The sequence below is a fragment of the Scyliorhinus canicula genome, chromosome 9 (genome assembly GCF_902713615.1).
Source record: "Scyliorhinus canicula chromosome 9, sScyCan1.1, whole genome shotgun sequence".
NCBI classification, from domain to species: Eukaryota; Metazoa; Chordata; class Chondrichthyes; order Carcharhiniformes; family Scyliorhinidae; genus Scyliorhinus; species Scyliorhinus canicula.
This window is the reverse complement of record NC_052154.1, coordinates 128,449,556-128,476,797: the sequence shown is the minus strand read 5'-3', so window position 1 is coordinate 128,476,797 and position 27,242 is coordinate 128,449,556. Positions and strand designations below refer to the sequence as shown.

The window sequence follows — 27,242 nt, the reverse complement described above, 5'->3', positions numbered from 1 at the left end:
CCCCCACCGGGTCTGCTACATACAACAGCAAGTCGTCCGCATACAGCGACACTCGGTGCTCCTCCCCCCCTCACACCAAACCCCTCCACCTCCTCGACTCCCTGAGAGCCATGGCAAGAGGCTCTATTGCCAGCGCAAAAAGCAAGGGGGGACAGGGGCACCCCTGCCTCGTCCCATGGTGGAGCCTGAAGTACTCGGACCTCGTCCCATTTGTCGCTACACTCGCCATCGGGGCCTCGTACAGCAACCTCACCCATTTAATAAGCCACACCCCAAACCCGAACCTTTCCAACACCTCCCACAAGTACCCCCACTCAACCCTGTCAAAGGCCTTCTCCGCATCCAATGCCACCACAATCTCCGCCTCTCCTTCTGCTGCCGGCATCATTATCACATTTAGCAGCCTTCGCACGTTAGTGTTCAGCTGCCTCCCCTTCACAAAACCCGTCTGATCTTCATGTATCACCCTCGGCACACAGTCCTCTATTCTAGTGGCCAAGATCTTCGCCAGCAACTTGGAGACTACATTCAGCAGTGAAATCGGCCTGTATGAACCGCACTGCAAGGGATCCTTATCACACTTCAGGATCAGGGAGATTAGTGCCCAAGACATCGTCGTGGGCAGAACACCCCCCTCCCATGCCTCGTTAAAGGTCCTGGCCAACAGGGGGTCCAGCAGGTCCGCATATTTCTTATAAAATTCAACCGGGAACCCATCCGGTCCCGGCGCCTTCCCCGACTGCATGTGGCCAATCCCACTGACCAGCTCCTCCAACTCGATCGGCGCCCCCAGTCCCTCCACCTGCTCCTCCTGCACCCTTGGAAATCGGAGCCTGTCCAAAAAATTCTCAATTCCCCCTCCCACCGCCGGCGGCTCCGACCGGTACAGTTCCCTATAGATGTCCCTAAAGACCTCATTGACCTCTGCCCCCTGCCGCACCACATTCCCATCTCTATCCTTCACTCCACCAATCTCTCTAGCCGTGTCCCGCTTACGCAGCTGGTGCGCCATGTAGCCATGCTGGCCACGCAAAATGGACACTGAGCCAAACTAAAATGGAAGGCTGCTGAGAAACAGACAGTTCAGCCAGAACAGCAGTCTGCAAAGAGCAGTTTGCATTCTGCAGCAGCAGAAACCAGTTTGGGCTCAGGTAAAGAGACCTTAGCTAGGTGCAAATGGCAAAACGCTTTGCATGCTAATGAGGCCATCAGACTTGAACACCCACACAATAGATACATTTGGTTCTGAATGGACACATTCCAATCAAGACCCAGACATCGAGGCACCAGAAACCTCCAAACAAAAGGACATAAGAAACGCCCCCTCCATCACGGAGACCCCCTCGCATTGGGGAATTAATCCAGTATCGATAAGAAATTGATCCAATAGGTAGAGCCCGCCCGAGAAGAGGGAAGGACAACGGAACCCCTATAAAAGATAGGGACCTCGTGTTGTCCGGTCTGTTAAACCTGTGCTCCGGCCCCGACTGACACCTGGTATCCTGACTCCAGCCGTTGAGCACCAGCCGCCGAAACCGTAAGTTCAACGCTCGCTACGCGATCCAAGCCCACTAGACTCCCAAGTGCCAGAACGCTTGCTGAAGGCTGCAGACAAAACCAGGACGAAGGCCTCGTTCTCTGACCTTGCCTGTTCCTGTTAGATAAGTATTCTGTTTGCTTATGTTTAGTTGTAGCTTAGTCTCTTAGTGTGTGTGCATGAGTATTTATTATTAACTGTATAATAAATATTGATCGTTTGAACTTGACTAATCGGTGTATCGTCTTTATTACTTTGAATTTGACCTTGGAATACTTGTGACGTTGCCTATACGGCAGCTGGCGACTCCAGAGCTTAAATAATTACATAGAACAGAGCCTAGCAGTGTTAAGCACACGTCGAACTCGGAGGCGTGTTAATACACTCCAATAAACGCGTTTTACGCCCATAGTAAAACGTGCAACAGCCAGCATCCTGCTCGCCTTCTCTCCATACTCATAGACCGCTCCCTGCGCCTTCCTCCACTGTGTCTCTGCCTTTCTGGTGGTCAATAAATCAAACTTGGCCTGCAAGCTACGCCGTTCCCCCAGCAATCCCTCCTCCGGGGCCTCCGCGTACCTCCGATCCACACTCAACAGCTCCTCCACCAGTCTCTCCCTCTCCCTCCTCTCCCCCCTCTCCCTATGGGCTCGGATGGAGATCAGCTCCCCCCTAATCACTGCCTTCAGAGCCTCCCACACCATCCCCACCTGAACCTCCCCAGTATCATTGGCCTCGAGGTACCTCTCGATACATCCCCGAACCCTCCTACACACCTCCTCATCAGCCAACAACCCCACATCCAGACGCCAAAGCGGGCGCTGGTCCCGCGCCTCCCCCATCTCCAGATCCACCCAATGCGGAGCATGGTCCTAAATCACGATAGCCCAATATTCGGCCTCCTCCACCCTCGGGACCAGTCCCCTGCTCAGAACAAAGAAATCAATGCGGGAATAAACCCTGTGCACATGGGAGAAAAAGGAGTACTCCCGAGCCCTCGGCCTCCCGAACCTCCAGGGATCCACTCCTCCCATCTGGTCCATAAACCCCCTCAATACCTTGGCCGCCGCTGGCCTCCTGCCTGTCCTTGAACTAGAACGATCCAGTAGGGGATCCAGCACCGTATTGAAGTCCCCCCCCCCCCCCCATGATCAAGCCCCCCACCTCCAGGCCAGGAATGCGGCCCAACATACGCCTCATGAAACCAGCATCATCCCAATTTGGGGCGTACACATTAACCAACACCATCCTCTCCCCCTGCAGCCTACCGTTCACCATCACATATCTGCCGCCACTATCAGCCACAACCTCAGACGCCTCAAACCTGCCCCACCCACCCCTTCCTCAGACGGACCTGGTCCGCCACCTTCAGGTGGGTCTCCTGGAGCATGGCCACGTCCGCCTTCAGCCCCTACAGATGCGAAAACACCCGGGCCCGCTTAACCGGCCCATTCAACCCCCTCACGTTCCACGTAATCAGCCGGATCAGGGGGCACCCCGCCCCCATCGACTAGCCATAACCCATCGACTGATCGCCCCTGGCCATCACCCATTCGGCCCGTTTCCCACGGCGATAGAACCTCACCCCGACCCCCCCCGAACTCCTCCCTGGCCAATCCAGCAGCAACCCGGTATCCCCCCCCCCCCAGGCTAGGACCCCTCTAGCTCTCCCTCCACTGTACTCCCGTGAGCCAGCTGACTTCTGCTGACCGGCAGCTCCCGCACTAACTCCGACCCTTCCCGATGTGAGGTCCCCCCTCCTCCCCTGCATCAGCTCCTGGGCACCGCTTCAGCGCGGGAATCCCGGTCTAATAGCCACGCCCCACGCCACCAGCTCCACCCCCTCGTCCCGCAGTGCGGGAAACCAGAGAAAAGCCCGCGCTTTCACACTGCCCCACCCCACCAACGCAGCTCCCAAACCGCAGTCCCAACCCAACCATCAACTCCATACAAACAAAGACACAGATCAACCACAAACCCCAGTACCCCCCTTAGAACACGAAACCATAACCCACATCGTCCGAAAGCGAGGGAAAAAAACAAAAACAAACAGAATAACCCGCTACAGCATAACCAATGATACATGAATAGAATAGAAAAACTCCAACAGCCCCCAATCTCTAGTTCAAGTCCAGCTTTTCAGCCTGCACAAAGGCCCACGCTTCCTCCGGGGACTCAAAGTAGTGATGTCGGTCCTTGTAGGTGACCCACAGGCGCGCAGGCGGCAACATGCCGAACTTCACCTGCTTTCCATGGAGCACCGCCTTCGTCCGGTTAAACCCGGCTCTCCGCTTGGCCACCTCCGCACTCCAGTCCTGGTAGATACGCACTACTGAATTCTCCCACTTACTGCTCCTCACCTTCTTGGCCCATCGGCGAACACACTCCCGGTCGCTGAACCGATGGAACCGCACCAGCATCACCCGCGGGGGTTCATTCGCCTTAGGCCGCCTGGCCAGCACTCTATGGGCCCCCTCCAGCTCCAGGGGCAGATGGAAGGATCCTGCCCCCACCAGCGAGTTCAACATCACGGCCACATAGGCCGGCAGGTCCGACCCCTCCAGCCCCTCCTCGAGGCCCAGAATCCGCAGGTTCTTCCTCCGTGACCGAAGCTCCATCTCCTCAAACCGATCTTGCCACTTTTTATGAAGTGCCTCGTGTATCTCCACCTTCCCCACGAGGGCCGAAACCTCCTCCTCGTGTTCAGAGGCCTGCTGCTGCAACTCGAGTATCGCTGCACCCTGGGTTGTCTGGGTCTCCAGCAGCTTACTCGTCGTCACCTTCAGGGATTCCAACAACTCCCCTTTCAGCTCCGTGAAATAGCGCAGAAGGGCCGCCTGCTGCTCCTCAGCCCACTGCCTCCACTCCTCAGGGGCTCCACCGGCCGCCATTTTGTTCACCTTCCCACGCTTTTCCAGGGGAGCTGCTGCCGTTTTTCTCCTCGCCCCACTTCGAGTCCGAACCTTAAATCCCGGGGGGTTTTGCTCCAGACCCCTTTATCCACCAGGAATCGTCGAATTAGCGGCGTTTGGGGCCCTTAAAAGAGCCCACAAGTCCTTTTAAAGCGGGTGCTGCCGAACGTGCGGCTTAGCTCCGCATAGCCGCAACCGGAAGTCTCCCTGGTTCATTACCAAGTACCAAATCCAATATGGCCTCCCCTCTGGTCGGACAATTTGCATTCGTGTTAGAAAAGCTTCCTCGACACACTGCACAAACACCACCCCATCCAAACTATTTGATCTAAAGAGTTTCCACTCAATATTTGGGAAGTTGAAGTCACCCATGACTACTCTCCTGTGACTTTTTCACCTTTCCAAAATCTGTTCCCAATCTGTTCCTCCACATCTCTGCTGCTATTGGGGGACCTATAGAAAACTCCCAACAAGGTGACTGCTCCTTTCCTATTTCTGACTTCAACCCATACTACCTCAGAAGGCAGATCCTCCTCGAACTGTCTTTCTACAGCTGTTATACTATCTCTATTTAACAATGCAACCCCCCCCCCCCACCTCTTTTACCACCCTCCCTAATCTCATTGAAACATCTATAACCAGGAACCTCCAACATTTCTGCCCCTCTTCTATCCAAGTTTCCGTGATGGCCACCACATCGTAGTCCCAAGTACCGATCCATGCCTTAAGTTCACCCACCTTATTCCTGATGCTTCTTGCGTTGAAGTATACACACTTCAACCCATCTCCCTGTCTGCAAGTACTCTCCTTGTCAGTGTTACCTTCCCCACTGCCTCACTACGTGCTTTGGCGTCCTGAATATCGGCTACCTTAGTTGCTGGACTACAAATCCGGTTCCCATTCCCCTGCCAAATTAGTTTAAACCTTCCCGAAGAGTACTAGAAAACCTCTCCCCCAGGATATTGGTGCCCCTCTGGTTCGGATGCAACCCGTCCTGCTTGTACAGGTCCCACCTTCCCCAGAATGCACTCCAATTATCCAAATACCTGAAGCCCTCCCTCCTACCCCTGCAGCCACGTGTTCAACTGCCCTCTCTCCCTATTCCTAGCCTCGCTATCACATGGCACCAGCAACAAACCAGAGATGACAACTCTGTCTGTCCTGGCTTTTAACTTCCAGCCTAACTCCCTAAACTTGTTTATTACATCCACACCCCTTTTCCTACCTACGTCGTTGGTACCAATGTGCACCACGACTTCTGGCTGCTCACCCTCCCCCTTAAGGATCCTGAAGACACGATCCAAGACATCCCTGGCCCTGGCACCCGGGAGGCAACATACCTTCCGGGAGTCTCGCTCGCGACCACAGAATCTCCTATCTATTCCCCTAACCATTGAGTCTCCTATCCATATTGCTTTTCTATTCTCCCCCCGTCCCTTGTGAGCCCCAGAGCCAGACTCAGTGCCAGAGACCTGGGCGCTAGGGCCTTCCTCTGGTAGGTCATCCCCCCAACAGCATCCAAAACGGCATACTTATTTTGAAGGGGATCGGTCACGAGGGATCCCTGCACTGTCTGCCTATCCGTTTTCTTTCCCCTGACTGTAACCCAGCTACTCTTGTCCTGTACCTTGGGTGTGGCTACCTCCCTATTACACCCTCTGCCTCCCGGATGATCCGAAATTCATCCAGCTCCAGTTCCCTAATATGGTCTCTGAGGAGCTGGAGTTGGGTGCACCTCCCGCAGGTATAGTCAGCGGGGTCACCGGTGATATCCCACACAACCCACATCCTACAGGAGGAGCATGCAACTGCCCTAGCCTCCATCCCCTCTTACCTTACAGAATATAGCTGCAATGTGGAGCAACTGGAACTCCGCCCTCCGACACGGCTCCCAGTCAGCTGCAGTCTCTGTAAACTCCGGGCTCCCTCTCGCTCTTTGAGGAAATGTAGGAAATTAAATGAAAGGAGCACTTTACTCCTTCCTCACCTAACTCCCTCAGTCACCAAACTCTCACTATAGCACTCAAATGCACCCAAATTCAGCACTCCCTCAGTCACCAAACTCTCACTATAGCACTCAAATGCACCCAAATTCAGCACTCAGTGCAAACAAAGTCTGCACAGTAACTAGCTCAGATTTATACTGTGACTCTAGCCTCTGAAAACTGTACCTACAGTAGGAAGATGAACCCCAGAAATGCCCGGGGCATGATAAATCAATGTTTTCGATGTGACTCTCAATACCATTATGCTTTCAACTGTCCAACTCGTTATAGAACATAGAACACTACAGCGCAGTACGGGCCCTTCGGCCCTCGATGTTGCGCCGACCTGTGAAACCATCTGAAGCCTATCTGACCTACACTATTCCATTTTCATCTAATTAACTAATTAACAAGCTCCAGCTGCAAGTAGCTACAAGTAGAACCTTTGTTTAAAGCTGATTGAAAATTCACTTTCTTCTCAACCAAACAGCAATTTTTAAGTTAATTAACTAAATAAAAGACTAGACTTTAGATGAAAATAAAAAATAAACCATTAATATCCCTCAGTCACCAAACTCTCACTATAGCACTCAAATGCACCCAAATTCATCACTCAGTGCAAACAAAGTCTGCACAGTAACTAGCTCAGATTTATACTGTGTATACTGCCTCTGAAAACTAGCCTAATCCAATTAACTAAGTAACAAGTGTTAAGTAATGGGTTAAGAGACATTGTAATTAGTTGTCTCATTTATGTTAAGTGTCCTATAATTGGTACTGATATGTAAAGGGACTTCAGGTAGCCTCTGTGTCAGGTGATGTGTAGAGTTTTGTGCAGAGTCTGTTGGAAGAAATAAAGGTGGGTTGGTGAAAAAGGAACAGAACTTTTGTCTCTTCATACAGCATCGAATACATCTAACAATTGGTTGCAGAGGATGGTTGCTGTGCAAGTGTGAAGGGTTGAAAGATACAATTTTTTCCAGTTGAAACCAAGGAGTGAGTGAAAAAAAAGGGGAAAAATGGCTGAACCCAGGAAAAAGATGGCTGGATATGACTATCCTCCCTTATTTTCTGAAAAGGAATCGTACGACCAATGGAGAAGTGCAGTAGTTATGTGGACTAAGGTAACTGCTTTGGGAAAGAGAAAACAAGGTATGGCATTGGCTCTTTCTTTACCATATGGCAGTAAAATTCGAAACAAAGTGCTTTCAGAGCTGGAATTGGAAGAGTTAGACTCAGAAGAAGGTCTGGTGACTTTATTACATTATATGGATAAGATTTATCAGAAAGATAACTTGTTAAGTGCATATGAAGCATGGTCGGATTTTGATAAGTTCCAGAAAATGGAGGATTTATCCATGGAAGACAATATAATGGAATTTGGCAGACTATATAAAAGGCTGCAGAAACACAACCTGGAATTTCTACAGTCTGTGTTGGCCTTTAAATTACTTGACTATGCGAGAGTGAGCAACATGGATAGACTCCTGGTTTTGACAGGAGTTCAGTTTACGGATAAGGATACCTTATTCGAACAGATGACAAAAGCTTTACAAAAGTTTCTGGGGAAACATTCGATTCCGATGACTCTGATGACCCAAATAGGTCAGCCTGCAATAAGGCAGAATGTGGAAGATACACTACTAACAGGATGGCGAAATCGTATGGCTACGAACAGGCCTCAAGACTATAAAAGGAGACCGAGACAAGGAAATTATGAAGACAGAAACCCAGTTAGAACCTACAGTAGGAAGATGAACCCCAGAAATGCCCGGGGCATGATAAATCAATGTTTTCGATGTGACTCTCAATACCATTATGCTTTCAACTGTCCAACTCGTTATAGAACATAGAACACTACAGCGCAGTACGGGCCCTTCGGCCCTCGATGTTGCGCCGACCTGTGAAACCATCTGAAGCCTATCTGACCTACACTATTCCATTTTCATCCATATGTCTATCCAGTGACCACTTAAATGCCCTTAAAGTTGGCGAGTCTACTACTATTGCAGGCAGGGCGTTCCACACCCCTACTACTCTCTGAGTAAAGAAACTGCCTCTGACATCTGTCCTATATCTATCACCCCTCAATTTAAAGCTATGTCCCCTCGTGTTGGTCATCACCATCCGAGGAAAAAGACTCTCACTGTCCACCCTATCTAACCCTCTGAGTATCTTATATGTCTCTATTAAGTCATCTCTCAGCCTTCTCCTCTCTAACGAAAACAACCTCAATTCCCTGAGCCTTTCCTCGTAAGACCTTCCCTCCATACCAGGCAACATCCTAGTAAATCTCCTCTGAACCCTTTCCAAAGCTTCCACATCCTTCCTATGATGTGGTGACCAGAACTGCACGCAGTACTCCAGGTGTGGCCGCACCAGAGTTATGTACAGCTGCAGCATGACCTTGTGGTTCCGAAACTCAATCCCCCTGCTTATAAAGGCTAGCACACCATATGCCTTCTTAACAGCCCTATTAACCTGGGTGGCAACTTTCAGGGATTTATGTACCTGGATGCCGAGATCTCTCTGTTCATCTACACTACCAAGAATCTTGCCATTAGCCCAGTACTCTGCATTCCTGTTACTCCTTCCAAAGTGAACCACCTCACACTTTTCCGCATTAAACTCCATCTGCCACCTCTCAGCCCAGCTCTGCAGCTTATCTATGTCCCTCTGTATCCTATAACATCCTTCAGCACTATCCACAACTCCACCGACCTTCGTGTCATCTGCAAATTTACTAACCCATCCCTCTACACCCTCTTCCAGGTCATTTATAAAAATGACAAACAGCAGTGGCCCCAAAACAGATCCTTGCGGTACACCACTAGTAACTGAACTCCAGGATGAACATTTGCCATCAACCACCACCCTCTGTCTTCTTTCAGCTAGCCAATTACTGATCCAAACCGCTAAATCACCTTCAATTCCATACTTCCTTATTTTCTGCAATAGCCTACCGTGGGGAACCTTATCAAACGCCTTACTGAAATCCATATACACCATATCAACAGCTTTACCCTGATCCACCTGTTTGGTCACCTTCTCAAAAAACTCAATAAGGTTTGTGAGACATGACCTACCCTTCACAAAACCGTGTTGAGTATCGCTAATCAACTTGTTCTTTTCAAGATGATTATAAACCCTATCTCTTATAACCTTTTCCAACATTTTACCCACAACCGAAGTAAGGCTCACAGGTCTATAATTACCAAGGTTGTCTCTACTCCCCTTCTTGAACAAGGGGACAACATTTGCTATCCTCCAGTCTTCCGGCACTATTCCTGTCGACAAAGACGACATAAAGATCAAGGACAAAGGCTCTGCAATCTCCTCCCTGGCTTCCCAGAGAATCCTAGGATAAATCCCATCTGGCCCAGGGGACTTATCTATTTTGACATTTTCCAAAATTGCTAACACCTCCTCCTTTTGAACCTCAATTCCATCTAGCCTGGTCGACTGAACCTGAGTGTTCTCCTCAACAACATTGTCTTTCTCCAGTGTAAACACTGACGAAAAATATCCATTTAATGCTTCCCCTATCTCCTCTGATTCCACACACAACTTTCCACTACTATCCTTGATTGGCCCTAATATTACTCTAGTCATTCTTTTGTTCCTGATACCTATAGAAAGCCTTAGGGTTTTCCTTGATCCTATCCGCCAACAACTTTTCGTGTCCTCTCCTCGCTCTTCTTAACTCTCCCTTAAGGTCCTTCCTGGCTAACTTGTAACTCTCAAGTGCCCTAACTGAGCCTTCATGTCTCATCCTAACATAAGCCTTCTTCTTCCTCTTGACAAGTGCTTCAACTTCCTTAGTAAACCACGGTTCCCTTGCTCGACAACTTCCTCCCTGCCTGACAGGTACATACTTATCAAGGACACGCAGTAGCTGTTCCTTGAAAAAGCTCCACATTTCGATTGTACCCATCCCCTGCAATTTCCTTCCCCATCCTATACATCCTAAATCTTGCCGAATAGCATCATAATTGCCTTTCCCCCAGCTATAATTCTTGCCTTGCGGTATATACCTATCCCTGCCCATTGCTAAAGTAAACATAACCGAGTTGTGATCACTATCACCAAAGTGCTCACCTACATCTAAATCTAACACCTGGCCGGCTTCATTACCCAGTACCAAATCCAATGTGGCCTCGCCCCTTTTTGGCCTGTCTACATACTGTGTCAGAAAACCCTCCTGCACACACTGCACAAAAACTGACCCATCTATAGTACTCGAACTATAGTATTTCCAGTCAATATTTGGAAAGTTAAAGTCCCCCATAACAACTACCCTGTTACTCTCGCTCCTGTCAAGAATCATCTTTGCAATCCTTTCCTCTACATCTCTGGAACTATTCGGAGGTCTATAGACAACTCCCAACAGGGTGACCTCTCCTCTACTGTTCCTAACCTCGGCCCATACTGCCTCAGTAGACGAGTCCTCAAGCGTCCTTTCTACCACCGTAATACTTTCCTTGATTAACAATGCCACACCCCCCCGTCTTTTACCATCTTCTCTGTTCTTACAGAAACATCTAAATCCTGGAACCTGCAACAACCATTCCTGTCCCTGCTCTACCCATGTCTCCGAAATCGCCACAACATCGAGATCCCAGGTACCAACCCATGCTGCAAGCTCACCCACCTTATTCCGGATGCTTCTGGCGTTGAAGTAGACACACTTCAAACCTTCAAACCAGCGTCCTGCTTGCCGGTGCCCTCTTTCGAACTTTTAACCCTATCCCTGACCTCACTACTCTCAACATCCTGTACACTGGGACTACAATTTAGGTTCCCATCCCCCTGCTGAATTAGTTTAAACCCCCCCGAAGAGCACTAGCAAATCTCCCCCCCAGGATATTGGTACCCCTCTGGTTCAGGTGAAGACCATCCTGTTTGTAGAGGTCCCACCTACCCCAGAATGAGCCCCAATTATCCAGGAAACCAAAACCCTCCCTCCTGCACCATCCCTGTAGCCACATGTTCAACTCCTCTCTCTCCTTATTTCTCACTTCGCTAGCACGTGGCACGGGTAACAACCCAGAGATAACAACTCTGTTTGTTCTAGCTCTCAGCTTCCACCCTAGCTCCCTGAATTTCTGTCTCAAATCCCCATCTCTCTTCCTACCTATGTCGTTGGTACCTATGTGGACCACGAATTGGGGCTGCTCCCCCTCCCCCTTAAGGATCCCAAAAACACGATCAGAGACATCACGAACCCTGGCACCTGGGAGGCAACACACCAACCGTGAGTCTCTTTCGTTCCCACAGAACCTCCTGTCTGTTCCTCTAACTATGGAGTCCCCAATGACAAGTGCTCTGTTCCTCTTCTCCCTTCCCTTCTGAGCAACAGGGACAGACTCTGTGCCAGAGACCTGCGCCCTATTGCTTACCCCTGGTAAGTCGTCCCCCGCAACAGTATCCAAAACGGTATACTTGTTATAGAGGGGAACGACCACAGGGGATCCCTGCACTGCCTGCCGGTTCCCTCTCCCTCCCCTGACGGTAACCCATCTACTTTCTTCTTTTACCTGAGGTGTGACTACCTCCCTATAACTCCTCTCAATAACCTCCTCCGCCTCCCGAATGATCCGAAGTTCATCCAGCTCCAGCTCCAGGTCCCTAATGCGGCTCTCGAGGAGCTGGAGTTGGGTGCACTTCCCGCAGATGTAGTCAGAAGGGACACTAGAGGTGACCCTTTCCTCCCACATTCTGCAGGAGGAACATTCAACTGCCAAACCCTAACCCTAACCCTATGATAGAGTATGATAGGAACCCTAACCCTAACCCTATGATAGTTATGATAGAGTGTTTGAAGCGACACATGACACGGAAGAGTCAGAAGAGGAAAAAGATAGTGACCAGAAAGAAGGCATTGTCCTATTAACAAGCAGTTTTACGCCGGTAATTAGGGTATTGGTTGCAGAATCCTTCAACTGTGCTGTATTCGACAGTGGCTGCACATCTACTCTGTGTAGGATTGACTGGTTAAAATGTTATCTGGACTCCTTGAATGCTGAAAATCGTAACAAGGGTTAAGGAATTTGAAAGATCCACAAGTTTCAGGTTTGGGGATGATAATACTCTGAAGTCGCTGAAAAGAGTGGTGATCCCTTGCAATATTGCTGGAGTGAATCATTTCATTAGCACGGATGTTGTATCAAGTGAGATACCTTTGCTTCTGAGCAGACCGTCGATGAAGAAAGCACACATGAAACTGGATATGGAACAGGCCTAAGGCAACAGTTTTTGGAAAGACGGTGAACTTACAATTTACAGTCGGGACACTATTGTATTCCATTACTGACAAATAATATTTCAAATAGAGTGGTTAAGGATGTGTTAATGGCAGTTGAAAATGGGACTTTAGCTAATAAAAAGCTTGTTGTAGTAAAACTGCATAGGCAATTTGCACATCCGTCTCTTCGGAGACTGAAAAACTTATTGAAGGATGCAGGGGTAAGGGATGACGACTATACTAAACTGATAGAACAGGTTAGTGATCGCTGTGAAGTTTGTAGGAAGTACAGAAGGACACCAGTAGTAACCGAAAGTAACCCTACCTTTAGCCAGGGATTTTAACGACATTGTGGCCATGGACCTTAAGATCTGGGATAAAGCAAATAATATATTTATTTTGCATTTTGTAGATTTAGCAACCAGATTTAGTCAATCAACAATTGTACGAAGTAAAGAAAAGAGTAATTCTGGATCAAATCCTGGAAAAATGGATCGGGACAGGAATGGGTCCACCGGCAAAATTCCTTACGGACAATGGGGGAAAATTTACTAATGATGAGTTTAGGGATATGTGGAAAAACATGAATATCAGAGTTATGAACACGGCTGCAGAAAGCCCATTTAGTAATGGTGTCTGCGAAAGAAATCGTGCCTCCCCGTGTGTGCGTGGGTTTCCTCCGGGTGCTCCGGTTTCCTCCCACAGTCCAAAGATGTGCGGGTTAGGTGGATTGGCTATGCTAAATTGCCCGTAGTGTAAGGTTAATGGGGGGATTGTTGGGTTACGGGTATACGGGTTACGTGGGTTTAAGTAGGGTGATCATTGCTCGGCACAACATCGAGGGCCGAAGGGCCTGTTCTGTGCTGTACTGTTCTATGTTCTATGTTCTATGCTTCGGAAAATTTTGGCAGATCGACCAAACTGCAGGCTCAATTCAGCGTTAGCATGGGCGGTACATGCAAATATTTCATTGCAGATGGTTGGGGGCTATAGTCCTTATCAATTAGTGTTTGGTAGAAATCCTAAAATTCCATCCATTTTGGATGACCAGCCTCCAGCTTGGGAGGGGACTATAATTAGCTCTGGTTTTGCTGAACATTTAAATGCATTACATAGCAGTAGAAAAGCTTTTTTGGAAGCAGAAGTCTCTGAAAGAATTCGCAGAGCTTTAAGACATAATGTACGGCCATCAGATGCTGTTTTTCAGCAAGGAGACATGGTATTCTACAAGAGAGACAATTCTAATGAATGGAAAGGCCTAAGGAAGATCATAGGCATAGATGGAAAACAATTATTTTGCAACATGGTAATCAAACTGTTATGGTACATTCATCAAGGATAATGGGTACCAATTACAAATTTTCAAATTTAGATAGAGCAGACAGACATGACGAGGAACCAGAGTCATCTGGTATGCACGTGTTACAGAACTATGAGGACCAGTTAACTGATATAGACAGGGTTTCTGTCGAGGAACACGACACTTCTGATAAATTAAAACAGGCCATTTTTCCGAAAGGGCAACTGCCAAAAGTTGGTACAAAAGTGACATACTTGCCTGAAGGGTCTAGTCAATGGAAGGATGCAACTATTATTAGTAGAGCAGGGAAGGCCACTGGAAAGTATAAACATTGGTTGAATGTACAGCATTCAGGGGAGAGAGTTAAAACAATGGATTGGGAAAACGAAGTTCAAAAATGGAGGGCACAGAAACGCAGTGCCAGTTCAGATAGTACATCGGATAGTGAAAGGTCGAGAACTATTGAAAGGACATCCCACAACGGAAGGGAAAGATCAAGCAGTAGCAGTACAGAACGAGATACCAGGCGGGAGAGGGGACGTAGTTTATCAAGATCTCGGAACATGAGTAAGACTACGAATACTAATAGGAGTAGAAGCCCACATGCACGTGAGATTTTGGTGGCTTCAAATAAATTAGATGAAAAAGTTATCAAAGATGCAAAACAGCAAGAATTGCATAGTTGGAGTGAACTTGGGGTATACACGGAAGTACCGGATAGGGGACAAAAAGCTCTATCCCACAGTTGGATTTGCACGGAAAAGGTTCTTCCGGATGGAACTTATAAGGCAAAGGCCAGGCTTGTGGCAAGGGGATTTGAAGAAAACTTAGAAGATCAGGATTTAAGGGTAGATTCACCTACAGCAGGAAAGGTTATTTTAAAGATTTTCTTGGCTCTATTAGCCACAAAGGCATGGGAATGCAAATCTATAGATATAAAAGCTGCCTTTTTGCAGGGGCATCAGCTCCAGAGAGACATTTTTTTTTCTCCGTCCTCCTAAAGAAGCAGCTAACACAGAAGGGGTACTCTGGAAGTTGAACACATGTGTATATGGATTAAATGATGCATCTGGAGTGTGGTACTTTACGGTAAGGTCAGTTTTGTTAAAGTTAGGCTGTTGCCAGTTGAAAGCAGATCCTGCAATGTTTTACTGGCACTATAAAGGAAATCTTTCTGGCATCTTTATGATGCATGTCGATGATTTTTTGTGGGGTGGGACTAGTGATTTGAAGCTATTGTAATCTCTGGTTTGAGAAAAGAATTCAGGGTTGGAAATCAGGCTTCCGGTGCATTTAAATATATTGGACTGGAAATCGGACAGACTAAGTTAGGGGCAACTTTACGTCAGCAATCTTATTTGGAAAGCATCAGCCCAATAGCAATTAGTCGTGGCAGGGTCTCACAAAAAGACGCAATGGTTTCAAAGATAGAACAAGAGCAACTGCGAAGTTTAAATGGGCAACTGAACTGGTTAGGTAGACAGACTAGACCGGACATTAGTTTTGATGTGTTAGAGTTGAGTACAAAAATGAATGATCTCAAAGTGGATGGCATAATAAGAGCAAATAAAGCGTTGGCCAAACTAAAAATGCAGGAGTGTGTTTTGAAGTTCCCGGTTTTAGGTGACCTTCGGCACTTGAAACTCATAGTTTATAGTGATGCGTCCTATGCAAATTTATGTGATGGGGTTTCAAGCACAGGAGGCTTTATAATTTTCCTTTTGGGGAACAATGGTAAATGTTGCCCTCTTGTGTGGGAAACAAAGAAAATAAGGAGAGTGGTCAAAAGCACTTTGGCTGCTGAGACGTTAAGTCTTGTGGAAGCGGTGGATATGGCCTTTTATATAAGTCAGATATTGACAGAAATTTTGGGATTAGGGGATTTGGGTAATATACCTATTGACTGTCACATTGACAATAAATCCCTGTGGGAAAATGTGCACTCTACAAAAAGTGTCAATGAAAAGAGGTTACGGATAGACATCGCAAGTTTGAAGCAGATGTTGGACAGAGGGGAAATAACAAAAATTTAATGGGTCGACAGTAGCTATCAACTGTCAGACTGTTTTACAAAAAGAGGGGCTAGTTCACGGAAACTTTTGGATATTGTTAATGAAGGGTGCCTGTTTCTGTGATTTTTTTTTCTCTCCAAAAACAAACAGGAAAAAAAAGTGGGGGAAATCACGTGTGTGTTTTAGTTTCTTGAAATTTTGTTTTCACCTAATTGTTTTTTTTTCTCCAAGGAAGGGGAGACTGTTAAGTAATGGGTGAAGAAACATTGAAATTAGTTGTCTCATTTATGTTAAGTGTCCAATAATTGGTACTGATATGTAAAGGGGCTTCAGGTGGCCTCTGTGTCAGGTGATGTGTAGAGTTTTGTGCAGAGTTTGTTGGGAGAAATAAAGGTGTTTGGTGAAAAAGGAACAGAACTTTTGTCTCTTCATACAGCATTGAATACATCTAACAACAAGCTCCAGCTGCAAGTAGCTACAAGTAGAACCTTTGTTTAAAACTGATTGAAAATTCACCTTCTTCTCAACCAAACAGAAACTTTTAAGTTAATTAACTAAATAAAAGAAAGACTAGACTTTAGATGAAGATAAAAAATAAACCATTAATATCCCTCAGTCACCAAACTCTCACTATAGCACTCAAATGCACTTAAATTCAGCACTCAGTGCAAACAAACAATACAGTTCATCTTGGGTAATGATATAGCTGGATCGCAGGTGTGAGTGATGCCTACTGTGGTTGATAAGCCAGTGGAAAATCAGACAACTGAAGTGTTGAAGGACAAATATCCTGGGATTTTTCTGGATTGTGTAGTAACAAGGTTGCAAAGTCACAGGTTAAGACAAGAGGAGAAATCAAAGAGTAAAGATAAAGTTGAAGTTCAATTATCAGAAACAATTTTTGATCAGATGGTTGGAAAAGAACAGGTGGAGGGTGAGGCGGATATTTTTAGTTCAGAAAAATTGGCGGAGTTACAATAAAAAGATATAGAAATAAAACGAATGTATCAGAAAGCAAACACGGAAGACGAATCTGAGTGTATACCAGGAAGTTATTCCTGTAAAAGTGATGTCTTGATGAGAAAATGGAGACCGTTACATATGCAGGCAGATGAAAAGTGGGCAGAAGTTCATCAAGTGGTATTGCCGGTGGGGTATAGATAGGTGTTGCAAGTAGCACATGAGGTACCAGTGGGAGGTCATTTGAGAATAAGGAAAACTCAAGCTAAAATACAAAAACATTTTTATTGGCCTGGACTACATAAAGTAGTTAAATTTTGTCAATCATGTCACACCTGTCAAGCGATAGGGAACCCTCAAGCAGTGAAAACAACCAGCGCCCTTAATACCCATTTCAGCATTTGAGGAACCTTTTACAAGGGTCTTAATTGATTACGTAGGACCACTTCCTAAAACAAAAAGTGGGAATCAATATCTTTTGACTATAATGGATGTGTCTATTAGGTTTCCAGACGCCTTTCCAGTACACAATATTACAGCTAGAAAGATTGTGGAGGAGTTACTTAAATTCTCTACATGGTGTTGACTACCCACAGAAATACAATCAGATCAAGGATCAAGGATCAAATTTTGCCTCAAGGTTATTCAAAGAAGTTATGAACAGCTCAGGAATAAAACAATTTAAATCAACTGCGTACCATCCAGAATCGCAGGGAGCGTTAGGAAGGTGCCATCAGACATTAAAGGCAATGTTGAGGGCTTATTGTCAAAATTATCCAGAGGATTGGGATAAAGGAATTCCATTCGTACTGTTTGCAATCAGGAATGCACCTAATGAGACAATCAAATTCAGTCCTTTTGAACTAATTTTTGGTCATGAGGTAAGAGGACTACTTAAATTGATTAAGGAAAAATTGGTGAGTGAGCAGTCGGAACTTACATTATTGGACTACGTGACAAATTTTAGGGAACAATTAAATAGAGCAGGTGAATTGGCTAGACAGCATTTAAAGTTGCACAAAATGTGATGAAGCTGGTAGCGGACAAGAAAGCAAAAGTTCGTAGTTTTGCCAGTGGAGATAAAGTTTTAGTATTGTTACCAGTGGTAGATGAACCTTTAAAAGCAAGGTTTTGTGGACCTTATCAGATTGAAAGGGAATTAAGTGAGGTGAATTATGTGGTAAGAACGCCAGATAGAAACAAAACTCACCGAGTGTGTCATGTGAATATGCTTAAAAGGTACATTGAAAGGGAAGGCGAGAAAAAGGAGGAGGTTTTAATGATTTTATCTGAAAGTGAAGAACAAAATCCAGATGACTTTGAATCTGATATCCCTCAAATTAAATTGGAAAACGAGGATGTTCTTAAAAATTGGGATAAATTGTTGAGTTACCTTCCAGAGGAAAAACAAACTGACCCAAAAGAGTTATTGATATCACATGGGCAAGTTTGTGGAGATAAGTTGGGAAGTACTACAATGTCTATACATGATGTAGATGTGGGAAATGCTGTTCCAATTAAACAACATCCATATAGACTTAACCCTTTAAAATTGGCACAGGTTAACAAGGAAATTGAAAGCATGCTTAAAAATGGCGTAATTGAAATGGGTTGCAGCCAATGGAGCTCACCATAGTGTTGGTACCAAGACCGGACGGTACCCAACGGTTGTGTGTGGACTATAGAAATGTTAATACAGTTACAAGAACGGACACTTATCCTATCCCACATTTGGAGGATTGCATAGAGAAGGTAGGACAATCTGCTTTTATTTCCAAATTGGATTTACTTAAAGGTTACTGGCAGGTACCTTTATCCGAAAGGGCAAAGGAGATTTCAGCCTTTGTGACTCCAGATGGTAGATACCAATTCAAAGTTATTTCATTTGGCATGAAAAACGCCCCAGCCACACTTCAACGGTTAACTAACAAAGTAATTCCAGGATTACCCAATTGTGCGGAATACGTCGACGATCTGGTAATTTTCAGTCAGACATGGAAAGAACATTTAAAGCATCTGATGGAGTTATTCAATCGACTTCAGGAGGCGGGTTTGGTGGTAAACGTAGCCAAAAGTGAATTTGGAAAAGCCCAAGTCACTTTCCTTGACCATACAATTGGACAGGGTCGAATGGTCCCATGGGATGTGAACAGTGCTACCCACTGTGCTACCATGCCGCCTGCAGGTCCCTGTTTTCTCCAACATGACCCCAGGTAGCCAATGAGCGTCATCACCGAAATTCCGGTCATATACAGTGTCACCTGGTTTAACGCTTCTCCAGGAGTCCAGTGGTCGTGGTATTTCTTTTGAATGTCCTATTTTGACTTCCCGCTAGACTCGGAACACCTTCTCAGCATTCTCCCAGGACAGGGCTAGATCAATGGTTCTTTTCAAATCCACTCCGGCAACAACTTCCTCTGAGTTCTCACAGTGTTAATCCCACACACCAAACGGTCTCTTATCAACTCAAGGAGGAATGGACCGAACTCACAATGCTCAGCCAGCCTTCAGAGCCATGTTAGAAAGTCTGTCATTACCTTACAGCAGTGTTAAATTGGTACCGTTGCATAATCACAGATGGTTTGGGGTCAAAATGATTGGATACCAACTTCACAAGTTCATCAAAGCACTTTTAATCCAGGGCAGCCAGATACGTTATATTTTTAATTATGCCCAAGTTTGAGGCCCTGCAGGCAGTCATGAGGATTATCTCTGTCGGTCCTCTCCACTGATGCCTGGAACAAGTACTGCATTCACTGGGCGTATAAGGCCTAATCTTCCAGGCCTGCATCAAAGGCCTAGAACTTTCCGAAGAGCAGCATTTTCTTTTTTTATATAAATTTAGAGTACCCAAATATTTTTTCCCAATTATAGGGCAATTTAGTGTGGTAAAATCTACCTACGCTGCACATCTTTGGGTTTGTGGGGGTGAGACCCTTTTTATAATTTTAACGAGTGAAGCTACTCCATCTCTGTGTTAAATATTGCAATGTTACTTGTCAATCTTGTTCTGCTTCCATGTTTCAGTCATCCTATTATATTCAGATCCTTCTGCAAAATATTGCCTCAAGCTAAAATTGTTTTAATTATATTTTTCAATTGCATTTTTATTTGTCATTCCTCCCTGTTTAAATAGTTATTTTATCTTTATGTTCTGTGATTATATTAAAACTCTGGTTGTTTTACTCTGCCTATTCCTTCTTTAGTTCATCATTTAATTTCATTTTCTAATTATTTTGTTTATTGTTCTGTTATTTTTCGCAGTTTCCTCCCAGTGTTATCAGTTCAAATTCTTATTTACAGCTTGAGATATACTTTCTGTTTTTCCCAGCCCAGTTCAGATTCCACCTGTCCCAGAGAGTACAATTCTGTCCTGTCCCAATACTCGCGCCAGTGCCCTGTGAAATGGAGCCCTTCCTTTCCAAACCACTCCTTTTGACAAATGCTGATTATCTGTTTTCTCCCATGCCAATTTTCACACTGGCTGAAGTATTAATCACAGGATTATTGATAAGGTCCTGATTCTCAAACTATCCAACTCATGCTCCTCTCTTTGCAAGACCTCTCAATTAATATCTACTATGTTTTAGTTCTGATGTGGAGTTGAACAGCTGGATCCTCCCCTTCCATTTCAGATTATTTTCCAGCCATTTCATGATGTGTTTTCCCTGGCAACCCATCCTTTATATTTCTCAATCCTAACTGAGATTATCTAATTAGAGAATCCCTTAAGACTACAATCTTTCTATTCTTCATCCTTGGACGGCATCCTCCTGCATGGTCCTTTGTCAACATTCCAGCCGTTCTTCCCAGTTTTTCTCCTTTTTCTCGCAGGAATCACACCTTTAATTTCTATGGGTAAGGTAAACAGATTGCATCTTTTTCCTAACCAACTGAGAGAAGTTTCACTTTGATTTGAATTCAAAACATAACTAAAAGGCCCACATAACAAAATGAAAAATTGTGATAAATTGATCAAATTGGTTTACGTACCATATTGTAATCGTCACTTTCCAATAACAAAAGTGGCTTCATCTTTAAGTTTGCTATCTTATTTTTCCTCTGCATGTTTGCAATTGTGTCTTGTCCTTTCTTAATCTTGGACTTAACTTTCGCATTAAATTTTGACAAAGAGCTGGTATTTGGTCTCTCCTGAATGCCACTTTCAGTTTCCCCCTCAGTAGGAAAATCCATTGTCACTTCAGTTATGTGCTCTGCCTTCCTCAGTTGTCAGCATTTATCCTTATTGCTAGATTTGGCTTTTCTTCAACGGACAGCCTCTAATATCCACTCGGTGCTTGGCTTCACTCCCCTTCAGCAATAGACTGCTCTCCCTTCAGCCCAACACTTGAGTTCCATTCAAAGATTGGTTATTCTTGCCCCCCCCCCCCCCCCCCCAAGTCCAGGTTCCTGTTCACACTTGAGCGTGCTCTGCCCCTCAGTGAACCCTGATATTTCCCTCAATGCCAGACGAGGCTCTCCGCTCAGAGCTTGACCCCCGATACCTCAGTAAGTGGCTTTGATGTTTGTATGTCTTCAATGTTTGTCTCTGTTCTTCCCTTTGGTGTGTGGCTCTGAATGCCTCTTAGAATGTGACCCTCCTCTCCCTCATTGTTACCTTAATCTCCCTTCAATCCTGAACCCTCCTGTATCCAGTGTGACCCTCAGAAAATGATCATGCTGCTTCCCAATATGCAACCCTGATCTGCCGAGTGCTGCTTCCTGCCCTCGCTATATGACCCTTCTCCCCTCACCGTGTAAACCTGCTATCTACCACTCAGAGTGACTGATGCCCTTCCCCCAGAGCTGACCCGGATCTTCCTCGGCCTTTGACTCTTATCTTCCTCGGCGTTTGAATCTTCCTCAGCGTTTGACTCTTATCTTCCTCAGTTTTTGCGTTTCTTCCCTCGCGATGTCCCTCCGCCCTCCCTTGCACTCGCTCCTCATAAATGGCGGGATCTCCGCGCGCGTGCGGGGTTGCTGGAGTCAGGTCCTGGTGCGGCCGTTATTTTGGGCGCGCTCGCGGGCTGTGGGCTCGGGACGGGGTTGTCAACCACTTTCCCCACAGTGATAGTCCCAATCTCTCTCCGGAATGGCACTATCTCGTTTGGAGGTTGTGTGGTGTGTGCTTCATCCATTTTCTATAGGTAGGTTTGCCCGTCGTGTGTGGGCCACTGTTCACGATGTAGGCGCAACCTGCGTCTGGAATCAAAATAACAACTGCCTCAGACTTGGGTCATTTATTACGATTATAATTGAGTGGACTTGGGTCATTTGTCACGATTATAATTGAGAGGAACCATTTAATGTTGTGGTTGCCAAATGTACCGCTACATGGGTGTCAACTAGGAGGTTAGGCACATTGTTAATTAAACTAATAATACGTATTGTTTGCACTGGAATTAAGAACTTGAAAATAGAGCAGCTCCCATCAGAAATGGGAGCTTCACATCAATATCATCAGAAAGGTAGGGCATATGCTGTAAGATGCCTCAGCCTATGTGTTTGATAGCTCACTGCACAATGGGATGGTTTCTATACACTGGGCGAAGGTTCATGTAGCTCCCATTTAAAAACAAATTAGTAACAAGATGCCCTCAGATAACTAGTTAGACAGTGCTAATATGAAATATGTTTGAGGAACCTTTAGGATGTCAAAATATGAAAGATGCTTGAGGGGAATCTTTAGTAAACCAATATATGATGCATTGGATAGAGAAAAACATAATGAAACCCATCATGGTTTCATTAAAACAGTCATGTCTTACAAATCTAAACATATTTTTGAAGAATTTACAAAGATTATGGATGAGAGAACCCAATAGATGTTGTCTATTATATTTCCAAAAATATTTTGATAAGGTAGCACACAAGAAGCTTCTTTCCAAAATTAAAGTTTCTGATGTTAGTGGTGATGTGTTATGTACTCTGGGATAACACAGGCTTCAACTCGATGCAGCTTTGACCAAAAGATACTCCAGACTTTGAAGTAAGTTCAATGTGATTTATTGAACCATTAGCACTGTTCTCTATGAGTTCGACTCTCCTGCTAATCTTGCTATAGTAACTCAGTCTAACTAGCCAATCTGCTCTAAGCGACGTGGTGGGTGTGATGCTTCTGATCTGCCCGTGTCCTGCTCTCTAAGTGTTGCCTGTGGAAAGAGAAAAAGCATGTGTGCCCTGTCCTTTTATATGGGTTGCCCCCTTGTGGTAGTGTCACCTCTGGGTGTCGACTGCCCATTGGTTGTGTCCTATTCTATGTGTTCATTAGCTGTATGTCTGCATGTCATGACATCTCCGGTGCTCCCTCCAGTGTTTACATAGTTGTAGTGTATTTACATTAACCCCTTGTGTATTTATAGTGATGCATATCACCACATCACCCCTTTTTTGTGTTACATATTTTCTTACTTTGTTGAAGAAAATGGAATAAAATAGGTAGATAAGTGATGACATGTACAAATGATGATGACAGTGGTGATTACACAATACTAAAAAATATTTATGAATCCAAAGTTCATGAATTTATACTGTCGAATGGCTTTCTTGTTTTGTTATTGAAGTGTTGATGTTGTCATTTCCTCGTGAACACCGTCAGTGTCCCTGTGCTTAAGGAACCAAGAAGTAATCAGGAGGTGTTCAAATGGTCAAATCACTGCTTTGTCTGATTTGGACTCTTTTTTTTCGATGCTTGTGGTAGTGATTCTTGATGTAACCTTTCCTGTCTGACCTGGACTGGTGTCTATGTTTGCAGTATTGATGCCGTATGTCAGCTGCCTTGAAAGCTGATCTGCTTGTTTGTAGTGTAGCAAACGTGAATTTGTAAGAGGCGTTGTCATGCCATGGTATGTCTGCAACTTGCCATTGTCTTGAGCTGTGCTGTCACAGTGTCCTGCATTGGCAGAGTTGTACCATGTCGTACCTGTCGTTGTTCCATTGTTGTTGTTTTGTCATGCTTGTTGTTGACGTTGGTGCCTCTGGTACGCTTCATGTTATTGTTGGTGTAGTTGTTTTTGTAGGTTTTGTTGCGGTCAATGACCACCCCGAGTGGATAATTCAAGTCCTTCACAAAGCTACTTGTGTCAGTGTCCATTGTGGTATCTGCTGTTTCATTGAGCGTGACGTCTTTGATTCCTCGCCGCTCCCCATCTGGAGTCATGTCCGGTTCACTTGAATCATCTTTGGCTTGTCGATGCTCCCCGTCTGGAGCCCTTTCTGGTTCACCTGAATCACTTTTGGTTTCTTGATGCTCCCCGTCTGGTGTCATTTCAGGTTCTTGTGGAGAGGCTCGAGTAGATGAAGTTTGAATTAACGTGATGTCACTGGAGTCACTAGTAGCCTCACTTTGATTGTCGAGTGCATCTGTACATACTAGCTGAGATCTGTCAGACTCGCTGAGATGTCGCACATCTTGTATGGGAATTGTGACGACTTTGTCACTTGTCGCACATACAGTGGCTAGATCCTCAGTGTCTTGTTGGTTAGATGAGCTGGGTAGACTGTCAGTCTTCTTCTGGTGCCTCAAATAGCCTGGGTAGTCTGTCATAGTCTTTTTGTTGTTCATAGAGATTTCATAGAATTTACAGTGCAGAAGGAGGCCATTCGGCCCATCGAGTCTGCACTGGTTCTTGGAAAGAGCACCCGTCCCAAGCCCATACCTCCACCCTATCCCCATAACCCAGAAACCCCACCTAACACTAAGGGGCAATTTGGACCCTGAGGGCAATTTATCATGGCCAATCCACCTAACCTGCACATCTTTGGACTGTGGGAGGAAACCGGAGCACCCGGAGGAAACCCACACACACACGGAGAGAACGTGCAGACTCCACACAGACAGTGACCCAGCGGGGAATTGAACCTGGGACCCTGACGCTATGAAGCATTTATGCTATCCACAATGCTACCGTGCTGCACGTGAGCGTGGTAGACTGTCATAGTCGTCTTGTTGTGCACTTGAGCATGGCAGACTTGCATCGTCTGCTGCTGGTTGCCCAGTTAAGGTTGGTAGACCTTCATGGTCTTATTCATGCAAGGACTGCGCTCTCGTGGAGTCTGTCAACAAGCTCGCTGTGGAGTCTTGTATCACATTCTCTGTGGATTCTGGCATTGTTCCCTGTGTGTTGTGCAGTGGTCTCGCTGTGGAGTTTTTCTGTGTTTTCTATGTGGAGACGTGCAGTGGTCTCGTTGTGGAGTCTGTCGTCGCTTTCTGTGCTGAGTCGGGGACTCTTTGTGGTGCGTGGACCACCTTTCGTGTGGAGTCGGGGACTTTTCGTGGTGCGTGGACTGCCTTTCGTGTGGAGTCGGGGACTCTTCGTGGTGCGTGGACAACTCTTCGTGGTGCGTGACCACTGGTGTGGCGTCAGGCCGCTCTCTGTGGGCTTGTATCGCTCTCTGTCTCTTGGCGTCAGGCCGCAGCAGAATCCTATACTCATGGGTCGGGATGTCATCTATGCTGGGCTGAGGATCCTCAAATCCGAAGAACCCGTCCTTGATTGTGTCGGATGCTTCACTGTACAACATATCTCGTTGCGGTTCGAATTTGGTACTGAGGTTGCCACGTCCAATGATTTAATTATCTTTCGAGTCGTAGTCTTCAAGGACCATATCATCACTTTTTGTGTCGGAACTGTAATTGTGCTCGCTATGTCCAAGGAAGAAATCAACGTCTGAGTCGTAGTCTTCAAGAACTAAATCATCTATTAGAGCGGTGCTAACTGCTTGTTGCAGGGTTCTGCGGAGGTTACTTTTAGCTACTGGTTGAAGTTCAGGCATTGTGCTGTCGTACCAGGTGAAAGAATTGTGTTTTCCGGCTTAAGAGTTTTCTTTTACTATTTTAGGACATTTCCCCTTTAAGTGGGCGTGGTCCAGGGCCTATGACGCCATGACGCTTGTGACGTAGAGCGTAGGAATGGATTGCGCATGCGCAAGTCACTTTTCCTTTACCGTGCGCTCTTTGCGCAACTGCGCATGCATGGCTTCTCACGCATGCGCACACGGACCTTCCTTTTCTGTGTGGTCTTTGTGCAACTGCGCATACGCGGCTTCTCACGCATGCGCAAAACACTGTTTTGCCGGTTTGTGTCTTCTGGGCAATTGTGCATGTGTGGCTCCTTTCACAAGAGGGCTGCCAATCAAAACTGCCGTTTACTTCTGTTGCAAGCCTACCTGTGCTTCGTGGTGAGTATAGGTGCAAGTTTTACCAATTTCTTCTGTTGTGTTTACCTCGCAGTAGTTTTCAAACTTGTCCAGGACTGTCTGGAAGTCTCTTGTCTTGCCCTTTGGAGTACTTGAGGGAGTTGAAGATTTCTGTTGCACTTTCACCCGCAATGGTGAGTAGAAGATCTATCTTCTCAGCATCGGCCACGCTATCTAGGTCAGATGCTACCATGTAAATCTCAATTCTCTGCTTGAGATTGCCGTGACAGCTGAGCGGCTGAGGAAACGGAATCGCGATCATCTTGCCTGGGTGCTGTTGCTGGTAGTCACGGATTTTGCCGAGTTGAACTATACAGATCCAACAGGCACTACTGGTACCATGATGTGTTATGTACTCTGGGATAACACAGGCTGCAACTCAATGCAGCTTTGACCAAAAGATACTCCAAACTTTGAAGTAAGTTCAGTGTGATTTATTGAACCATTAGCACAGTTCTCTGTGAGTTCGACTCTCCTGCTAAGCTTGCTATAGTAACTCACTCTAACTAACCAGTCTGCTCTAAGCGACGTGGTGGGTGTGATGCTTCTGATCTGCCCCTGTCCTGCTCTCTGAGTGTCGCCCGTGGAAAGAGAAAGAGCATGTGTGCCCTGTCCTTTTATATGGGTTGCCCCCTTGTGGTAGTGTCACTTCTGGTTGTCTTGACTGCCCATTGGTTGTGTCCTATTCTATGTGTTCATTAGCTGTATGTCTGCATGTCATGACATCTCCGGTACTCCCTCTAGTGTTTACTTAGTTGTAGTGTATTTACATTGACCCCTTGTGTATTTACAGTGATGCATATAACCCCAAGTGGTAATGAGCTGGGTTGAGACTTGGTTAGCATGATATAGATAAGTAGTTACCAATGATTTGGAGATTGATACTTAGTGATATTATGCAGGGATCCATTGGGACTTTTGCTCTTTATGAATGATCTAGAGGGAATGATTTGTAAATTTGCATACAATCCGAAAACTACGTGTATCCCGTAATCCCACCTAACCAGCACATCTTTGGAGAGTAAGGGGCAATTTCAGCATAGCCAATCCACCACACCAGCACATCTGTGGACTTTGGGCAGCACGGTGGCGCA

General features: G+C 45.9%; 1 protein-coding gene across 1 annotated transcript in view; it reads right to left on the bottom strand.

Annotated features, from left to right (window-relative positions):
• The window catches only part of LOC119971676 (anoctamin-9-like), a 411,929-nt gene extending 389,964 nt beyond the window's left edge, over positions 1 to 21,965 (bottom strand). Inside the window, exon 1 of the mRNA XM_038807554.1 lies at positions 20,944 to 21,965. Within this exon, the coding sequence (XP_038663482.1) occupies positions 20,944 to 21,144 (201 nt within the window). The 5' untranslated portion in view covers positions 21,145 to 21,965. The remainder of the gene's footprint in view (positions 1 to 20,943) is intronic.
• Between the last annotated feature and the right edge of the window lie 5,277 nt (positions 21,966 to 27,242).